The 17,700-nt window shown below is 39.8% G+C and overlaps 1 protein-coding gene across 1 annotated transcript; it reads left to right on the top strand.

Annotated features, from left to right (window-relative positions):
• Positions 1-510: 510 nt before the first annotated feature.
• LOC127651467 (retinaldehyde-binding protein 1-like) lies at positions 511-17,238 on the top strand. The gene is made up of 8 exons (XM_052137313.1): positions 511-543; positions 1,303-1,325; positions 1,578-1,706; positions 1,990-2,194; positions 2,749-2,927; positions 11,809-11,967; positions 16,718-16,828; positions 16,989-17,238. Exons 2-8 carry the CDS (start codon positions 1,317-1,319, stop codon positions 17,133-17,135), a joined length of 939 nt encoding a protein of 312 aa, XP_051993273.1. The 5' UTR covers positions 511-543; positions 1,303-1,316; the 3' UTR covers positions 17,136-17,238.
• Positions 17,239-17,700: the final 462 nt, after the last annotated feature.

Below are 17,700 nucleotides of genomic sequence, written 5' to 3'. Positions count from 1 at the left end.
TTATGGTCTGCATCAACTAGGAAAGTCATAATGATTGAACTTACTGTCCCATGGTAAGAGGGACGGGGGACGGGACGGGGGGGATGGTGGGGATGGTGGGGATGTTGCATGGAATATCTCAACTTATTATTACAGTAATTATAATGTCACCAAAATTTGCATAATATATTATTGATAACATGTTGTGAACTCAACATTATCATTAATGGAATATATATAAAACAAAGAAGATAATTACACTGAGACTGAGTTCTTAGGTGTTATTTAGACATGTCTTTCTCTTTCTCACACATACAAATACAAATTATTTCCAAACTGATGATGTTGTTGTTGATCCTCCTCAGCCCTGCCCCTCATGAATGTTTATTTTGTAGAGTAGATGAATCTGTTGTGAGTTATACAGTTTGACATGTTAATCTGACGTAAGCAGCACCTCACCTCATTCTGCCCGCCTGCACCCCCACATCGCGCCTCTTCTCTCCTCCAGAGAGATTTTGAGCTCTGTCTCTCCAGCACAGCACTTCTGAATCTCCCTCAGCTGAGGTAAGTCACAGTCTGAGTATTATTAAAGTAACACACTTGTTCTGTTTGGAAGATTACAACCTATGAGGATGCTGGGGTTGGATTTATGAATTGACTGGTACTTGCAATCAGCTTTATGTGCTTTAAGTTAGCAAATGTAGATTTTAAGTTTTTTTTATTGGTAGAAGATTCAGTTGTTGTCAACTGCAGTTATTTAGAAAGAAACCCACTGTTGCTCTTTAATAAAGCACAAGGCTTAACGGTATTTAAGCGATGTTCAGAAAAAAAAATCGAATTAAGTTTTATGTATTATGCAATATGCAATATATCATTATTGTGCTTTCTCAAAAATACATACATCCAATTTTTGCCTACATTTTTCATAGTAAGTGAATGTCACTCCAGGAACTACTCAATTAAAGTGTCTTTGATCATGCAAATTATTGTTCTCACATTTTGTTTGCCATTTTAATATTAAAAGCTAGTTTTTTATGCCTATATATATATATATATATATATATATATTAATTTTCCATCTATCTATCAATGCAATGAGCTCAGCAAAGATCTTCCTGGTCATGAGGAATCAGGATTTTTTCAAGCTTTTCCCATGACCCCTCTCACATTAATAGCTTGCTTTATTTTGACAAGAATGAAACTGCATGTAAAAGGGAGACAATTTTACAAATTATTATCATATTTTCGTCTAATTCAGTGAATATTATGATTACACTAAACACATACAATGAAACATATTTTCTCTTTTGTGTCCGCCAATAGAGGATCTGGGCATCATGGCTGCTGTAAGTATATTTATCATCTTCTAAAAACAGCAACTATTTCCATTGTAGGCAGTTAAAAGACTGCATTAACCTCTATTGTTAAATGCACTCAGTAGGATGACCTAATCTGTTGTTTCTCAAGGTGTTCTGGTGGGTCATGTGATAGGGATTATTAAATAATCAGTGGTTTACTGAGAGCTGGGGGTCTGTCTCCACAGTTGGACCATATAGACACAGGATTAGCCCAATATAATGCTTTGTTCCATCCATTAGACCGGAACATTCCGCATGGTGTCTGAGGAGGAGCAGGCATTACGTGCCAAGCTTGAGCATCTGACCGCTAAGGATCATGGGCCAGTCTACGGGCCTTGTAAGAAACTTCAGGACCACACAAAACAGAAGGTATCGCAAATCAATGTAGTTACTATTGGCTTCAATACAGCATAATAAACTGACAATGGCTCACCGCTGTTGGTAAAATTATTTTACTCCTCTGTAACACTTTTAATCATATTATTGTAATGTTACTCAGTTGATAGAAAATTAGCAATGCTAAGCTCATAAATGTCATTCCCCGGCCAATGAATACACTTTCAGATAAAATATAGGCCTATACCTTGAATGTGCTGGATAAAAGCGTTTGCCCGATATAAAAATGTCAATATTTCATCATCCTCCATCACAGGCTAAAGATAAATTGAATGAGACTGAGGAAAAGAAGGTGTCTTCTGTAAAAGAACTGAGGGTCATGATGAAAGACAAGGCAAGTGAAGGGGATGATCTCACCAGCGCTGTGCTGGAAAAATTTGGGGACAAACCAGACTCCCTCCTGCTGAGGCTCATACGTGCTCGCAAGTTTGACGTGACAAGAGCACATGAGCTCATGAAAGGTTAAGAGATTTAGCCACTATACCCTTTTAGTTATTTTGTATTTGTTATTATTTAAAAATGACACCTGCAAAGTTGTAGGATTTTTCCTATGAAAAATTGTCACCCCATCACTTCCCTGCAACCATGTAACAGATTGTGGCCATGCTTTGTATTCTTTTATGCATCCTCTGGTCCCTCTCATTGCTGGGAATGAGAAAAATGATCTTCTTTAATTGGGGCTTTCTATAAACTTTCAAAGAGACCCTTTGTGCACAAATAGGGCAGGTTATTTTTTCACAGGGCTGAGTGATTGCTGAGAACTGGGAGACTGTGCTTTTATGTTCTGCATATTTCACACAAATCGTAGACCTTGAAATTTCTTCTGGAAATGCACAGCCCACAGAAACATGCCAGCCACACTTGCACAACTTGACTGAACCTTTCAATGACATGAGAGCCAGGACCAAATCTGCAAAAGAGCAATTAATTGGCCAGGTGTTGTTAAAAAAAAGTTACAATTGTTGGGATAAGTGTTCTAAATGGTGAATAATATGTTTTTATTCATATCTGACAGGTTATGTGCGTTTTAGGCGAGACTACCCTGAGTTGTTCGAGAATTTAACCCCAGAGGCAGTACGCCGTACCATTGAAGCTGGTTACCCACGAATCCTCTCCACCAGGGACAAGTACGGCCGTGTGGTACTGCTCTTCAACATTGAGAACTGGGATCTAGAGGAGGTTACTTTTGATGAAGTATGCATTGTATTTGTTCATAACCTAATTTCCGAACATTGTCCAAAAGAACAAACAACTTTTTAAGAACCTGCCCAAAATAATAGCTCAGATATTTTAACTGATTGATGGTTAAAGGGTGGATAATAGTTCACTCGAAAATGGATAATTATGTCATCATTTACATGCACTCATGTGGTTCAAGACCCATTTGACTTTCTTTATTCCTCTTGTCATTCCAAACCCATATGATTTTCTTTCTTCCTAAATATAAGCAGATATTTAAACAGAATGTCAAAGCTGTTTCACTTTTACATGCAGTGAAAATTAATGGTGAACACAGCCGCCCCTTGTCCCTATCCACTTTCACTGTGTGGAAATTAGCATTTTGGACATCCTGCAAAATATCTCCTTTTTTATGTTCGGATTAAAAGATGAGTAAAGGATGAATAATCATATTTCAATTAACTATTCCTTTAAGCTTTAATTTTTAAGTTAAGCCTTTTTCAAAACATTTGGGCCACTAATGTTTTAAGAATACTGGCGGTAGTTCATTACTGAATTTCATTTAATCTTACATACTGGTAAATTACCCACTTGTCTGACTGTCATCATGACTGTTTAGCTTAGCTAGGCTAAAATGCTAACAGAGCTAATACAAAAGATCTGGGTCCATATTCACCAAAAATGAATAAGGCTAAAAGTAGCTTTTAGGAGCAACTCTTAAAAATTAGGGGTGTGTCACTCATAATTTTAAGACTTGAAAAATCCCAATTTCGAAAAAGTTGGGACAGTATGAAAAATTATAATAAAAAAAAAAAGTGTGATTTGTAAATTATATTCACCATTTTGCTATATTGAAATAATAACTAAACATTATATGATGTTTTAACCTGTGGATTTCATTGTTATTATGTTAAATCAGATGATTGCAAAATGACTCAGTCGAGTGTTTTCCACTTTGAAACATCACCATTTCTTCTAATAACGTCTCGGGTTACTTAAGTGTAACCATTGTTCCCTGAAAAAAGCAGAACGAGATGCTGTGCTGAAAAGCTTTTGGGAACAGCTTTAGGTGTGACCAGCTGTGAATATGTGTGCAAAACTTCAATGAACATTGACCGGAATTTATAGTCTCTGCCGGTGTAATCATTGGATGCACCTGCGGCAGGGCTATAAATAGATGTGTCACAGGCAGGAATTTTGTCTGAACAGCAGTCCTGGGGCATCCCAGTGTGGCAATGAAGCGCGGCCCCCATGGCAAAAAATTGTTGCCACTAGCTAGTGCGGTGGACATAAGTCTGAAGGGCACAGACTGGACAAAGTCTGTGAAGTCTTTCCTGCTCAGGCGTTGTAAACGGCGGGGAGCAGCAGGCTTCGAAAGTGAGCAGGTTTAAGGTCGAGAAAGGCACCTCAGACGGGTAGTCAGGATGAGGGTGCAAAATTGCTTTGGTCATTCCTGGGGCAAACTCTAAACAGGCTGGCAAAACAGACAGAGCCTGTATGTCCCCAATTCTCTTGAGAGGTAATCACCATTTGAAACCATCTTGAGAGTCAGAAGTCTGCCAGACGCTGACTTTAGAGGTTCGAAGGGGGTCTCAACCAGACCCTCAAGGACTATTGCTAAGTCCCAAGAAGAGGTCCTGTTCCTAGCAGGAGGCAACAGTCGCATGGCTACACAAATGAATGGGTGACTCAGAGAGAAGTAGAGGGGACATTGTCTGTTAGGAAGCGAAGAGGTCCACTTTTGCACTTGTAAAATCCCAACCAGATTTGTTCCACTACCTCAGGGTGGAGTTTCCACTTCCCCATCTGTATTTTCTGTCTGGACAGTAAATCTGCTCCCATTCAGGCATCCAGGGATACAAGCTGCTCTGATTAACAGGAGCTTGCCCTGGGCCCAAAGGAGAATCTGCCATGCCAGTCTGTTCAGCTGGCGTGAACGTAGACCTCCTTGATGGTTTATGTAAGAGACTACCGCTGTGTTGTCCACCCACACCAAGACATGACAGCCCCTGGAGGAAGTATTTCAGGGCCAGAAATACAGCCATCAACTCGAGACAGTTAATGTGACAATTGAGCTGATGACCCTCCTTTCCCCTTGAGCTGGACGACCACTTAAGACCGCTACCCAGCCCGTCAGGGAGGCGTCTGTCATTAGCAACCTGCAATGACAAGAGGCACCTAGAGTGGGACCCAAAGTAAGAAACCAGGGTCTGAACCACATAGAAAGGTAACGAAGCGCGCTGCGCGTAACACTTATTTGCCTTAGGGGACTGGCCCTTGGATGAAATAACCTGGCTTTTAGCCACAACTGAAATGGTCTCATGTGCAGAAGGCCCAAAGGGATCACCGTGGACGCAGACGCCATGAGACCTAGCATTCGTTGATACTGACGAACAGTGCAACCTTGACATAGCCTGACTTTGCTCAGGGTGTTCTGAATGGACATGATTCGAACGGGAAACAATTGTGCCCGCATCGTGATCGAATTCCATATAACCCCCAGATAGGTGATTTCCTGAGTGGGAGAGAGAATGCTCTTTTTGACATTGAGTCTCAGACCCAGAGAGACCAGATGAGCTAAGACAATATCCCTGTGCTGAACTGCCAGTTCTTGAGACTGTGCTAGTACCAGCCAGTCATCTATGTAATTCAGAATGCGGATGGCCCAGAGTCACAAAGGAGCCAGTGCTGCATCCATGCATTTCGTGAATGTGCGGGGTGATAGGACTAGGCCGAATGGAAGGACACGATACTGGAAGGCTTCTCCCCCAAAAGCGAACACGTTCTATGGCCCCTTTGACCAAGAGATTTTGCAGTTCTTTCCACAGTAGACATGCCTGCGAGCGAATTGAATTCTGTATCCTTTTTCTACTGTTCTTAGGACCCACATAGAAATACCTGGCAGAAGTTTCCACGCTGCCAGGTTCTCTGAGATGGTTATTCATTTTGACACTTCCTGTTGAGGGGATGTTGGGTGTTCCGTGTCCTGGACCAAGGCAGGAAGCAACGATACACACAACTTTTCGTTGGAAGCCTCTAACTCCCGAAACACCAGAGGCGGCAGGAATGGAGAGGTTTCGCGGAGGTACCGAGAGCAAAAAGCAAATTTTCCCCTGCACAATTCATCGCCCAATCTGGAAACACAGCATGGAAACACATGCTCTCCTGTATTTGGAGGCCCTCACAGATGTAAACAAACACAGTAATGGCTGCTGCTGTTGCTGCTCCTCTAAGTTCAGTGTCAATAAAAAAATGGGTTGAGCTTTCTTGAGTGTGAAGACATGGCCTCTGGAGACAAAAACAGTAGTTGTTATCAATCCACATTAAAAACCATGTTTTAGAATATTATTATGACATAAACCTTTTAAAAACATATTGCCTGGATCACAGTTGAGTGGATGTATTTTTTATAATATAACAAGTATAATATTATAAACATTATAATATTGACATTGATCTCTCTGGCCACAGGCAATGTCTGTCTGTCTGTCTGTCTATTTATAACCTTTTTTTATATCTATTTTCCACTTTCTTATCTTACCTTACTATCTTATATTATATTTTTTATATTCTGTTATCTGTCTATGAGGAATTTGCTGAGAAATAGCGCTTCCTTGTCTATCAATCACTTTGGGTGATTTAAAAGAGCACACAAATGTGACATCATCTATAGCAACAAGGTTAACTCCACCTTCCTCTTAAATTAAGATTTCCTTAGTAAAACTTACTCCAAGCAATTTTGTGAATAGCTTTTTAGCCAAAAATGTTAGCTAGGAACTCTTTGGAGAACTCCTAGTGGTAAGATAAAAATCTTTGTGAATACGGGCCCTGGACTAGTTGCTGTTTTGTCAAGTCGATTTATGAAAGCACTAGATCTCTTGAGATCACTTAAGCTTAAAAAAAATATATTAAACACATAGGGACCTATTTTAAGAGTCCTAGTGCTGGTGCTAAGCGCAGCACTATGCCATAAGTAATTTGCCCAAAGTCAATGGGCATGGCAATAAAGTTTTGGTATTTTCGTGCAAGCATGCTACGTTTAGATGCAAGTAGGTTTGTCGAAATTGCATCCAACGCACTAATGGTCTCGGTCAAGGGCAATTTAATTCTGAGGTTCTCCTCAGGTTATTGCAGCATCTGTGTTGTTTTATATAGTCCATATACTGTCAAGCATCAGTGGTATAAACAAAAATAGCACATTCATAAGAAGTTAGTTGTGTAAATGGGCTGTATGCAATTCATTTGAAGAAGATCAAATTGCATTCTGTTGTGCATTAACTGCATCTTTGATAATAATAATAATAATGCATTTTATTTAATGGCGCCTTTCGTAACACCCAAGGTCACCTCACAAGCAATATACAGGTCACTGCATAGGACAATACACACAACAAACAAGCCACATACAGATAAAGTGCATTAAAAACTCAATACAAAATGTTATAAGAAAGCTTGTATAAAAAGATATGTCTTCAGACGCGTTTTAAAAGTCAACAAGCAGTCGCTATTGCGAATATCAAGGGGAAGAGAGTTCCATAGGCGGGGGGCAGCATAACTAAAGGATCTGGCACCCATGGTAGTTAGTCGAATCCTTGGTAACACAAGAGAAATTGAAGATGAAGATCTGAGAGCACGTGAAGGAGTGTAAACATGGAGAAGTTGTGTAAGGTATTGGGGTGCAAGATTATGAAGTGCCTTATAAGTAAGTAGCAGGATCTTGAATTCAACTCTATACTTTACTGGAAGCCAGTGTAATTGCTGAAGAACTGGAGAAGTGTGCTTAGTAGAAGGTGTTCTAGATAGAACACGAGCTGCAGAATTCTGAACCAACTGAAGCTTATGTAGCAATTTAGAGGAAACACCTGTGAAAAGAGCATTACAGTAGTCTATACGTGAAGTGACCAGTGTGTGAATAAGAACAGCAGTATTATTATTTGAAAGAAAGGGACGGAGACGGTTAATATTACGCAAGTGGAAGTATGCAATCCGTGTGATATTATTAATTTGAGCTTCAAAGGATAGTGTGCTATCCATGATGACACCCAAACTTTTAACCTTTGAAGAAGGACAGATTGCAGTATTGTCAATGTACAAAGAAAGACAGTTCGATTTAGACAAAACAGATCTACTGCCAACAAGCAAAGCCTCAGTTTGGTTGCCATTTACCTTCAAGAAGTTAGCTGAAAGCCAATCTTTAATTTCAGCTAAACAGCTGGACAAGAATGGTGGTGGAAATGAACCAGTGGGTTTGGCAGACAGGTAAAGTTGGGTGTCATCCGCATAACAGTGGAAATTAATCCCGTATTTCCTCAAAATATAACCAAGAGGGAGCATATAAATAATGAAAAGAAGCGGGCCCAAGACAGAACCCTGGGGAACACCAGTGGTGACTGTAGATGTTCTTGATCGAAAACCTTTTAATTGAATACGCTGACTGCATCCAAGACAGTGCAGTGCCAGTAATACCAATAGAAGTTAATCTGTCAAGAAGTATCTTATGTGAGACAGTATCAAAGGCAGCGCTCAAGTCTAGAAGGACAAGTATGGATAAAAGCCCAGAGTCAGCTGCCAACAATAAATCACTGGTTATTCTGACAAGAGCAGTCTCAGAGCTATGGTGGGGACGAAATCCAGATTGAAATGGTTCATACAAGTTGTTATTAGAAAGATGTTCATGAATTTGAACTGCAATACACTTTTCCACTACCTTAGAGATAAATGGTAAATTTGATATTGGACGAAAATGATCAAAATTAAATGGGTCACCCCCAGGTTTCTTAAGTGTGGGAGTAATAATATCTTAATAATTTAAGATGTGGAGATACAGAACCAGAAACAAGTGAAGCATGAACAATTTTAGTAATCAATGGCGACAGGGCTGGTAAACAAGCTTTCACTAAAGGAGTAGGTAGAGGGTCTAACTGACAAGTCGAAGATTTAGATTTACCTATCAGACCCACTATCTCTGAAGTAGTTGGTAGTGTAAAGTTAGAGAAAACAGAGTGTGGAGGTGTGTGAGTGATAGATTGACAGGAGTCATTGTGAAGAGTACCAGTAAGTAGGCCTTTTGCTGATTTACATTTGCAACCTTAGATGCAAAAAAAGTCAAAAGACGATCACATAAGTCAGTGGAATACACATCAGATGGCAAAGAATCAGGTGGTTGCAGAATATTGTTTACCACCAAGAAAGGGGACCTGGAATTCCCATTGTTATCTCCAATTATGTTTGAGTAGTAATCAGATTTAGCCTTGGACAGTGCATTTTTATAATTCTGAATATGTTCAGCATACATTTCTTTATGAACAGTAAGGCCAGACCTGGCGTACAACCGCTCTAACCTACGGCCTTTAGTTTTAAGTTCACGCAGTTCAGGTGTAAACCAAGGAGCTGAATGTACAAATGAAACAGTTCGAGTTTTCACAGGTGCAAATTCATCTAAAATCATGTTCAGTCCATCATTGTAGTATGTAACTAGTTCATCAACAGTAGAAAAATCCAATTTACTGGAGAAAATGGCAAGTTTATCAGCAAGAGTAGGCACATCAATGTTCTTAATATTCCGAAATGTGATCGGACGACACAGGTTTACCTTAAAAACTGCCAATTTGGCACAAAAGGACACCAGCAGGTGATCCGATATGGACAAATCAGAAACAGAACAATTGTAAGGTGTTATACCAGAACAGCAAACAAGATCAAGAGTATGCCCCTTAGTAAGAGTGGGCAGTGAGTTAAATTGTTGCATACCAAAGCAATCCAAACATGATAAAAATTCACATGTAAATGCATTACTGACATTGTCTATATGAATGTTAAAATCACCCAGAATGATTACATTTGGAGACATGGAAGATAGATAAGTCAAAAGTTCAGATAGTTCAGTTAAAAAGGCATTATTGCTCTTGGGAGGGTGGTAAATAGTTGTGAGGATGGTAGGAATTGCACCATTGATTTTTAAGGCAATTGTTTCAAAAGAAGAATATATAGACAAAGTTAACTGAGATACTTTTAATTTCTCTTTATAAAGTATTGCTAGCCCCCCTCCCCGTCCCGTATCACGGGATTTACAAACATAACTATATCCTGGGGGAACAGACTGGTTTAGATGAAAAAAGTAGGCCTAATCTGGTTTCTGCCATGTCTCAGTTAGACAGATAAAGTTAAACTCACGGTCAGACAAGTAGATCGTACACCAGAGGTCCTTTATTGGAGAGAGATCGTATATTAAATAATCCAAAGGAAAAATTGTTTTTACCAGAATCGTTGCCAACCGATCTGGCCAGGTTGGTTAATGCACTGTGATCAACAGTCCGTGTGAGCCTCCTCGGTGAGCGTGGTTTAGATGAGCAAATGGACCGTATTTGACATGAGCCATCAATGTTGTAACTCCGCCGAGACCCACGATGTATATATTTCCGACGTGGTATACACAATATCCAAGGGAAGATGTGGTGCAGACGGAAGATTAAGGACACAAACGGAGCTGAATAAGTTCCGCCGCCGAATACTGGAGCATCGTCCATACCACAGAATGGTATATAGCAGAAAGGACGACCCAGATGTAGTTCATCCGCAGCAGTAGCTCGGTGATCTTCATAGTTGATCCAAGTGCCAGAGGTACCACGAAGAACAGTCAGTAACCGGCAGGCAAACCGGCTACCGCAGAAAGCATCAAGTAGATCAATCCAGCGTACAAACCCGCCGAATCAGCGTGGATACACAGGTCAGAGTGACTCCTTAAAATTGTTAAAAAACAGTTCATAGATGCATCCATGCAATTATAAGTGCAGGAAGCTTTAAAAGTACTAAAAGTTTTAAAATTCCCTCCCTGAGCAGCGGCAGCTAATAGCGCCAGCGTTCACCCGGAAGTTCCAAGATCCAATTGTTAAAATGATAATCTGATAAATTGATGAATGTCAGGCATATTTCTATGACAATGACACATTCCTTTTATATGCATGAAAATGTGATTCTCATCAGAATTTCGATGTACGCGCCATAATAATATGTAGGCCTAAGTATTATTGATAATTTGTATGTACCGACACACAAATCATGGCTAGTATTGACAGTGATTGTATAGGCATGCACTTCACAATTTATTGAAACACAAAAAAAAAAAAAAAATACACCAAACATATTTCAAATTACACTTCAAACGAAACGAAAATATAATCAGAATAACGAAGTGTTCAAAAACTCATAACAAATCCAAACATTTTATCCTCTCCAACTTCTTTCACCAGCAGCTTTTGCAGTAACTTAAAAATCACTCTTAAGACAACAGGTAGAAAACCAATACAAATTGGATCATAAATACAATTGCAAATATGATAATAATAATAATCATAATAATAATAATAATAAACCATGACCTATAGATAGTTATATAGATAGAACATAAATCTCATAAATATTTGTTTAATAAGACAGCTACAACAATGATCATCAGGGACATAATTTAATGTTCCACTATATTATATAAAGTTTGGACATGAACTGTATTACCACCTGCTGGTGGAATCTCCAAACTGTAAATGCAGGAACTGAATTTAGACTTTGCTCCGGAAACAGACATGCTTTTGAAGCGTCTTATCGCAATTATCTATTTCTCAGGAAAATAGCAAATTGAGCTTTGCGCCACTACATTAACGTACAATGCACTCACAGTTTACACACATACACCTGCAGCGCAAACACTCTCACCCACTGCTTGTGTTGGCAAGATAAGTGCACTTAGAGTTAGCATGCTCACGTAAATTGGATAAGATGTAGCGCACGGTCATTGCGCATAGCGAGCCCACAGCCTGTGCAAATGTGTTTTCATATGGTGGTTTCCTCTGCTAAGCTGGTGTATCACATCAAACTATTATTATAATTATTTTTTTAACAGACTCTTCGTGCATACTGCGTAATCCTTGAGAAGCTTTTGGAAAATGAAGAGACCCAAATCAACGGTTTTGTCCTCATTGAGAATTTCAAGGGCTTTACCATGCAGCATGCGTCTGGCATCAAACACACAGAGCTGAAGAAAATGGTAGACATGTTACAGGTAAGTGTTGTCCTAGCATGTTTGTTAAAAATTATAAAGCTTAATAAATAATGTAGGTTGTTTACCGGGAAGCAGGTGGTGTGCAAAGTATTACGATTATTTACGGTCAAATATTTTAGTGAATATGAAGGATTCCATTTTTTTTTAAATGAGATTCTATAATAGGAGTTATAATATTATAATCGGCTATAATAGAGTGCGACAGTGACTGCACACTTTTTCAACGACTTTGGTTCTGAAAGTATTTTTTCCAATTAATTTCATTAATAAAAAAAAAATCAATAAATAGTTCTAAGCCATGAAACACACCAACCAACTTTGAGATGAATCACAACAGTACAGCATTTGAACAAAAAACTATGCTCTTTGGGCATAAATTCTGTTTCCATGGTAACAGCAGCTTCTCTGATTGGTGGATCTCTCTTCATGATTATGGGTAGTGTAGTTCTTCACTGGGAATTTGGCTTTTCTAGACATTTAAAAAAAAAAAGTTTAAACTTCTACAAAAGCATATAAAGTACCATCGCTTAATCTATGAGCTAACAGTAGGTTTATCTTAAAAGGTTTATGCATTCGTTAAAAATCTCTTCTCTATGGAAAAAAAATAAGGGGATGTGTATTCCCCATACCCTACAGTTGCACTCTATTGTTGCAGATTCCTAATACTACGTCTTTAAAAAAGAATAATTTCTTATAAATCTATGATGTCTCCAAACAGTTGTCAAACACAAAGCTAAATACTTACATTTACATTTATTCATTTGGCAGACGCTTTTATCCAAAGCGACTTACAAAAGAGTGGTTAAGGCTCTGGGTTACTGACCGAAAGGTTGGGGGTTCAAGCCCCAGCACTGCCAAGATGCCACTGTTGGGCCCTTGACTCTATCTGCTCCAGGGGCGCTGTTTCATGGCTGACCCTGCACTCTGACCCCAACTTAGTTGGGATATGCGAAAACAACTGCATTTCATTGACTCTGTACCTGTACTATGCACAATTACAATAAAGTTGAATCTTAAGGGGACAGTGGTATGTAGTATGAAAAGTGCCATACTACAAAGTTTCACTAGCATCAGAATAGTATCCAAAACAGATTAAATTGCAACAAGAGTTCTTGTTTTTTTTAGTGACTGGTTAAGTGCTCATGAATAAGATGTGTTTTAAGTCGTTTTTTGAAGAAGGTCATTCCACCAACATGGTATGATGAAACTGAAAGTCCGGGAAAGTGTTTTGGTGCCTCTTTGTGTTGGTACGATAAGGCGACATTCCTTATCCGACCGCAGGCTTCTGGTGGGCGTGTTGTTCTGCAGAAATTATTTTAGGTATGCTTGTGCTCTCTTTGGTTCATTAAAGACCAGACGTGCTGCTGCATTCTGGATAATTTGCAAAGGTCTAATTGCAGTTGCAGGGATGCCTGCAATGAGAGAGTTACAGTAGTCCAGTCTAGTTATGAAAAGTGACTGAACAAGCAGTTGTGTGGCATATTCAGAGAGGAAGGGTCTTATCTTCCTGATATTGTAGAGTGTAAATCTACATGATCATGCAGTCTTTGAGATGTGGTCTGTGAAATTTAGCTTGTTATCGATGGTTACCCCTAGAGTTGTGACTGTTTTGGAAGGCAATACTGTAATTGTACCCAGCTGCACAGTGATGTTGTGTTCAACAGCAGGGTTGGCTGGAAAGACAAGGAGTTCGGTCTTGGCTGGGTTGAGTTGCAGGTGGTGTTCCTTCATCCAGTCCGAGATGTCTGCCAGGCAGGCAGCGATTTGAGTGGTCACTGTGGTGTCGTTGGGCTGGAAAGACAATTAGATTTGCATGTCATCAGCGTAGCAGTGGTTCTGATTCCTGAGGTCCCCCAGTAAGTAACTGATGAGGCTTGGATACCTCACCTCTCCAGGCTACCTTAAAGGACCTACCTGAGAGATAGGAGTTAGACCAGTTCCTGTGATGCACAGAGTAGAGGGTGGAGAGTAGGACCTGATGGCTGACTGTGTCAAAGGCTGCAGAAAGGTCCAGCAGAATCAGAATGGATGATCTGGATTCAGCTTTCGCCTGTCTCAGCGACTTAGAGAGCAGGCCAGTCTTGTTGGAGTGTCCACTTTTGATGCCTGAGTGATTGTCATCCAGCAGCTTGTTCTGTGAGAGACAGGCAGAGATTTGATTGAAAACTGCCCTTTCAAGTGTTTTTGTCATGAATGGGATCAGCGAGACTGGTCTGTAATATTCTATCTGTGTGGGGTTAAGGTTTTTTCAGCAGCTGGGTTACTCGAGCCTGCTTAAATTGAAGTTCCTAATCGTAATTTCGGGAGGAGCGAGTCCATCTAATCATTCAATTAACAGACAGAGTATATAAGCAGCCATTTACCTCTCTTCTGTCTCAGATGTTTCCAGCATTTGGCCCCACCCACCCTCGAAAGATCCACGCAATGTCTTAACCCACTGCTTGAAACATTCGTCCTCCTTATCTGATAAGCTATTTTATCCAAATCATTATGTTATTCAACCAAAGCTGCTGTAGCAGCTCACTATTTTGCATACATCGTGATAATGGCGGCCGCCAATTTAACTGTGGTTTTCTACCCTGCCTTACTTCATTTTTAATAATTACTTGCCGAAGCAGATCCTATTGCATTGAGGCTGCCTCCGAAACCAGCCACTGCTTCGACATATGCCAGTGCTATCGCTTCATATGGCCGTGCACAGGGCCTTTCAAATGATCTGTCTACATTTTATTCCCACATGCTTGATTGTTTAAATCCTGTTCTAGTGCACAGGTGTTTCCTCTTAGTGGCTCTTCAGCGGCCTCTCGCTTTCTCTCTCGATCTCTGATTTTATGAGGGTAGAACGGAGTATCTCCTTACAAAACTACTGCAATGCAGTCACATCAAGACATATATTGTATAGCAGGTGGTGGTCATATAGTACTCCTTAGGAGCGAATGGCCACAAGTGAATAATGATTGCAAGTCCATTTGCAGTGCAGATCTAAAGCTATTATTTCTTTCAGATAATTGTATGCTGTTGTTTTTAAAGCTGTATTTCCCAGGAAGCCCTCTTTGCAGTCCTCCTTTATTGTTAGATAATTGTATGCTGTTGGTCACATTATTGTTTCTAAATGTCACTAATATAAATTTTTTCTTCTCTAGAGTTATGTCCCCGAAACATTGCCTACATGCTTTCCCATCAAATAAGCATTAGCATAAGTTTTCCCTCTACCGGCGCAAGTGCAGCCCACTCTTCAGTGGCCATGGATCTAACTTTTCACAGATTATTTCTTATTCAGAGTGGTGTGAAATGACTCCCTAGTATAGGTTATGGCAAAAGGAAACCAAAGGTGGAGGCTGTTTTAATGTAGATGGGAGAGTTATGTTGAATTGAACAAAGTAGTGATCAGAGACATGTAAATGTGTAACAAGAATATTTGAGGTGTTACAGTTACGTGTAAAAATTAGGTCCAGCTGGTTGCCCGATCTGTGAGTTGCTGTGGTGTGTAGTCTTTCTAAGTCAAATGAGGCCAGAAGAGTATTCAGTTCAGTGGCCTGGGTCTTGTCTTGGTATATGTTGAAATCGCCAAGAACCACAAGTGCCCTACCATCCTCTGGCAAGGAGGACAGCAGGACATCCAACTTCTCAAGAAAGTTTGTCAGCTAACCTGGAGGGCGATAGATGTCAACGACATGTATTTGTGGGATGCATTGCAGTAATGGCATGGAATTAAAAAGATGTATTGTTACATAGTGAAGCCTGTGGTTAAAAAGTCCAGTTGTCGAGGGGTGTGAGAGAAGGAAAAGTTGTTGGAGAGTGCAGCAGGTGTTGCTGTATCCTCTGGACTTATCCATGTCTCCATCAGTGCCAGGATGCTGAGGGTGGACTGTGTGGCAAAGGGTGGAATGAAGTCAGCTTTGTTCACAGCAAACTGGCAGTTCCACAGTCCCACTGAGAATGAGAGCAGAGCAGGTGCTGAAGTGCAAAGTGGCCATAGGTTGTGTGGGTTGCGTTTGGTCTTGCATTTATATTGTGTAAACGGTTATAACAGATAACAGGGATGTGCTTGAAGGCATGTGTTATTCATGAATTAGACATGTTAGTATGTAGAGGGAAAATAAGTAAAGATATCAAATTAAAAGATACTTAAGTACTATGGTGAGTGGCACCTTGTCGTTGTCCTTGCTCAGTGGACTCGCAAAGGAAGATTCGCTGGTCTTTACACAAAAAGGTCTTACCACAATGAGGGCTTTATATGAGGGCTACCACTTCCGCTGCCGCTTCCACGTCTGCATTCAGTCAACTATGTACACAATTTTAATGAGCCGTTCAGTGGAAAAAAAGCAGGCCTTAATACTACTTAGCACAACAAAGCTAGTCACGTGGTCAACCGAAACTAAGGGTTGTGCGAGGTGCCAAGCGCAGGAACAAACGCGACTTCCGCAAATAAATGATGCAGCACTTTAGCAATAAATAATACTCTAAAACAAATGAAGCACTGTTTTCAGACACTAAAACAATTATAGTTTTACACACACTGGTTAACCAGCTCTAAAACTAGAAGCAAATACTATGGGACAAGTCAAAACAATATAGCACACACACCACAACACACGTTTAAGCAACACAAGTTCAATAAAGTAAACAAACAGCACCGATCTAGCAATGAATACCACTCTGTAACAACATTAAAACAATGTGTGGATAAATTAGACAATTATTCATAATGCTGGCTTATATGAACAGTGTGCTTTCTTTGTGAATACAGGACTCTTTCCCAGCACGGTTCAAGGCAGTGTATGTGATCCACCAGCCCTGGTACTTCACAACCACCTATAATGTAGTGAAGCCCTTCATGAAGAGTAAACTGCTGGAGAGGGTGAGTGGAGGGTAATAAGAAGAATTCAAGTGACTTTAAATGGGGTGATTCACTATTCTGAAAAGCCTCCAAAACAATTGGGAGATTAAAATATGTTTTGGATTTTGGCTTAAATCTGTTTTTAGCTTAGAAAAGCTAAGCTGTTTTTATTTCGTCTTAGGTTTTTGTATATGCCGATGAGCTGAATGGCTACTTAAGGGATTTTGGTGCTGAAATCCTTCCACCGGACTTTGATGGGACGGGTCCCATGTGTGATGGCAAAGAGACGGCAATCAAGCTGTTTGGTTCTGAAGACACGGCCCTTTAATTGCCCGAAACCAATAGTAGAAGACTCTGATTTTCACCAAACTTTTTGTTGATTTTGAATATAAAATTATTAGAATGTTTTATAGAAACTATGGAGAAAAGTAAAATACTACTGTTTTGATACAGTGGTTGCATGAAAGGTAATCTTAAGAGAGATGGAAATGTTACAGAACATACATACATACCTCTGTACATAAACGCAAAGTGACATTTGTTTCAAAGATTGGTTGTGAATGCCTTGAAAAACTGTGGCCTGAGGTGTATCATAAGAAAGTTTTCTACACATCGTAATGTGTAGAAAATAAATGTAGTAATTAGCATGTCAAATAAATAATTCCATTCCTTGACCAAGAAATAATCAGTCTCTTACTCTATTTTATTTTAGATGGCATTGCTTGTGAATGGCTTATTGAGCCAAGTAGATGTAATCGTTTTTAACTCATGTTGGTTGTGCAAAGTCTAAGACTTTGTTTCCAATAAAACTTGCAAATTGTATATTAATTGATTTTGTAAATCTGACACAACAGGAGGCAACATTCTCTTCCAATTAACGAGTTTGTCTATTT

This window comes from Xyrauchen texanus, chromosome 1, assembly GCF_025860055.1.
Source record: "Xyrauchen texanus isolate HMW12.3.18 chromosome 1, RBS_HiC_50CHRs, whole genome shotgun sequence".
Taxonomy (NCBI): Eukaryota; Metazoa; Chordata; class Actinopteri; order Cypriniformes; family Catostomidae; genus Xyrauchen; species Xyrauchen texanus.
This window is presented reverse-complemented; position numbering and strand designations above follow the sequence as displayed.

What these genes read in the sequence shown, in the direction of transcription:
- LOC127651467 (XM_052137313.1), top strand. An exon ending in AGGACCACACAAAACAGAAG is followed by an intron (nt 1,707 to 1,989) that starts GTATCGCAAATC and finishes CCTCCATCACAG; the next exon opens with GCTAAAGATAAATTGAATGA. An exon ending in AGAGTAAACTGCTGGAGAGG is followed by an intron (nt 16,829 to 16,988) that starts GTGAGTGGAGGG and finishes ATTTCGTCTTAG; the next exon opens with GTTTTTGTATATGCCGATGA.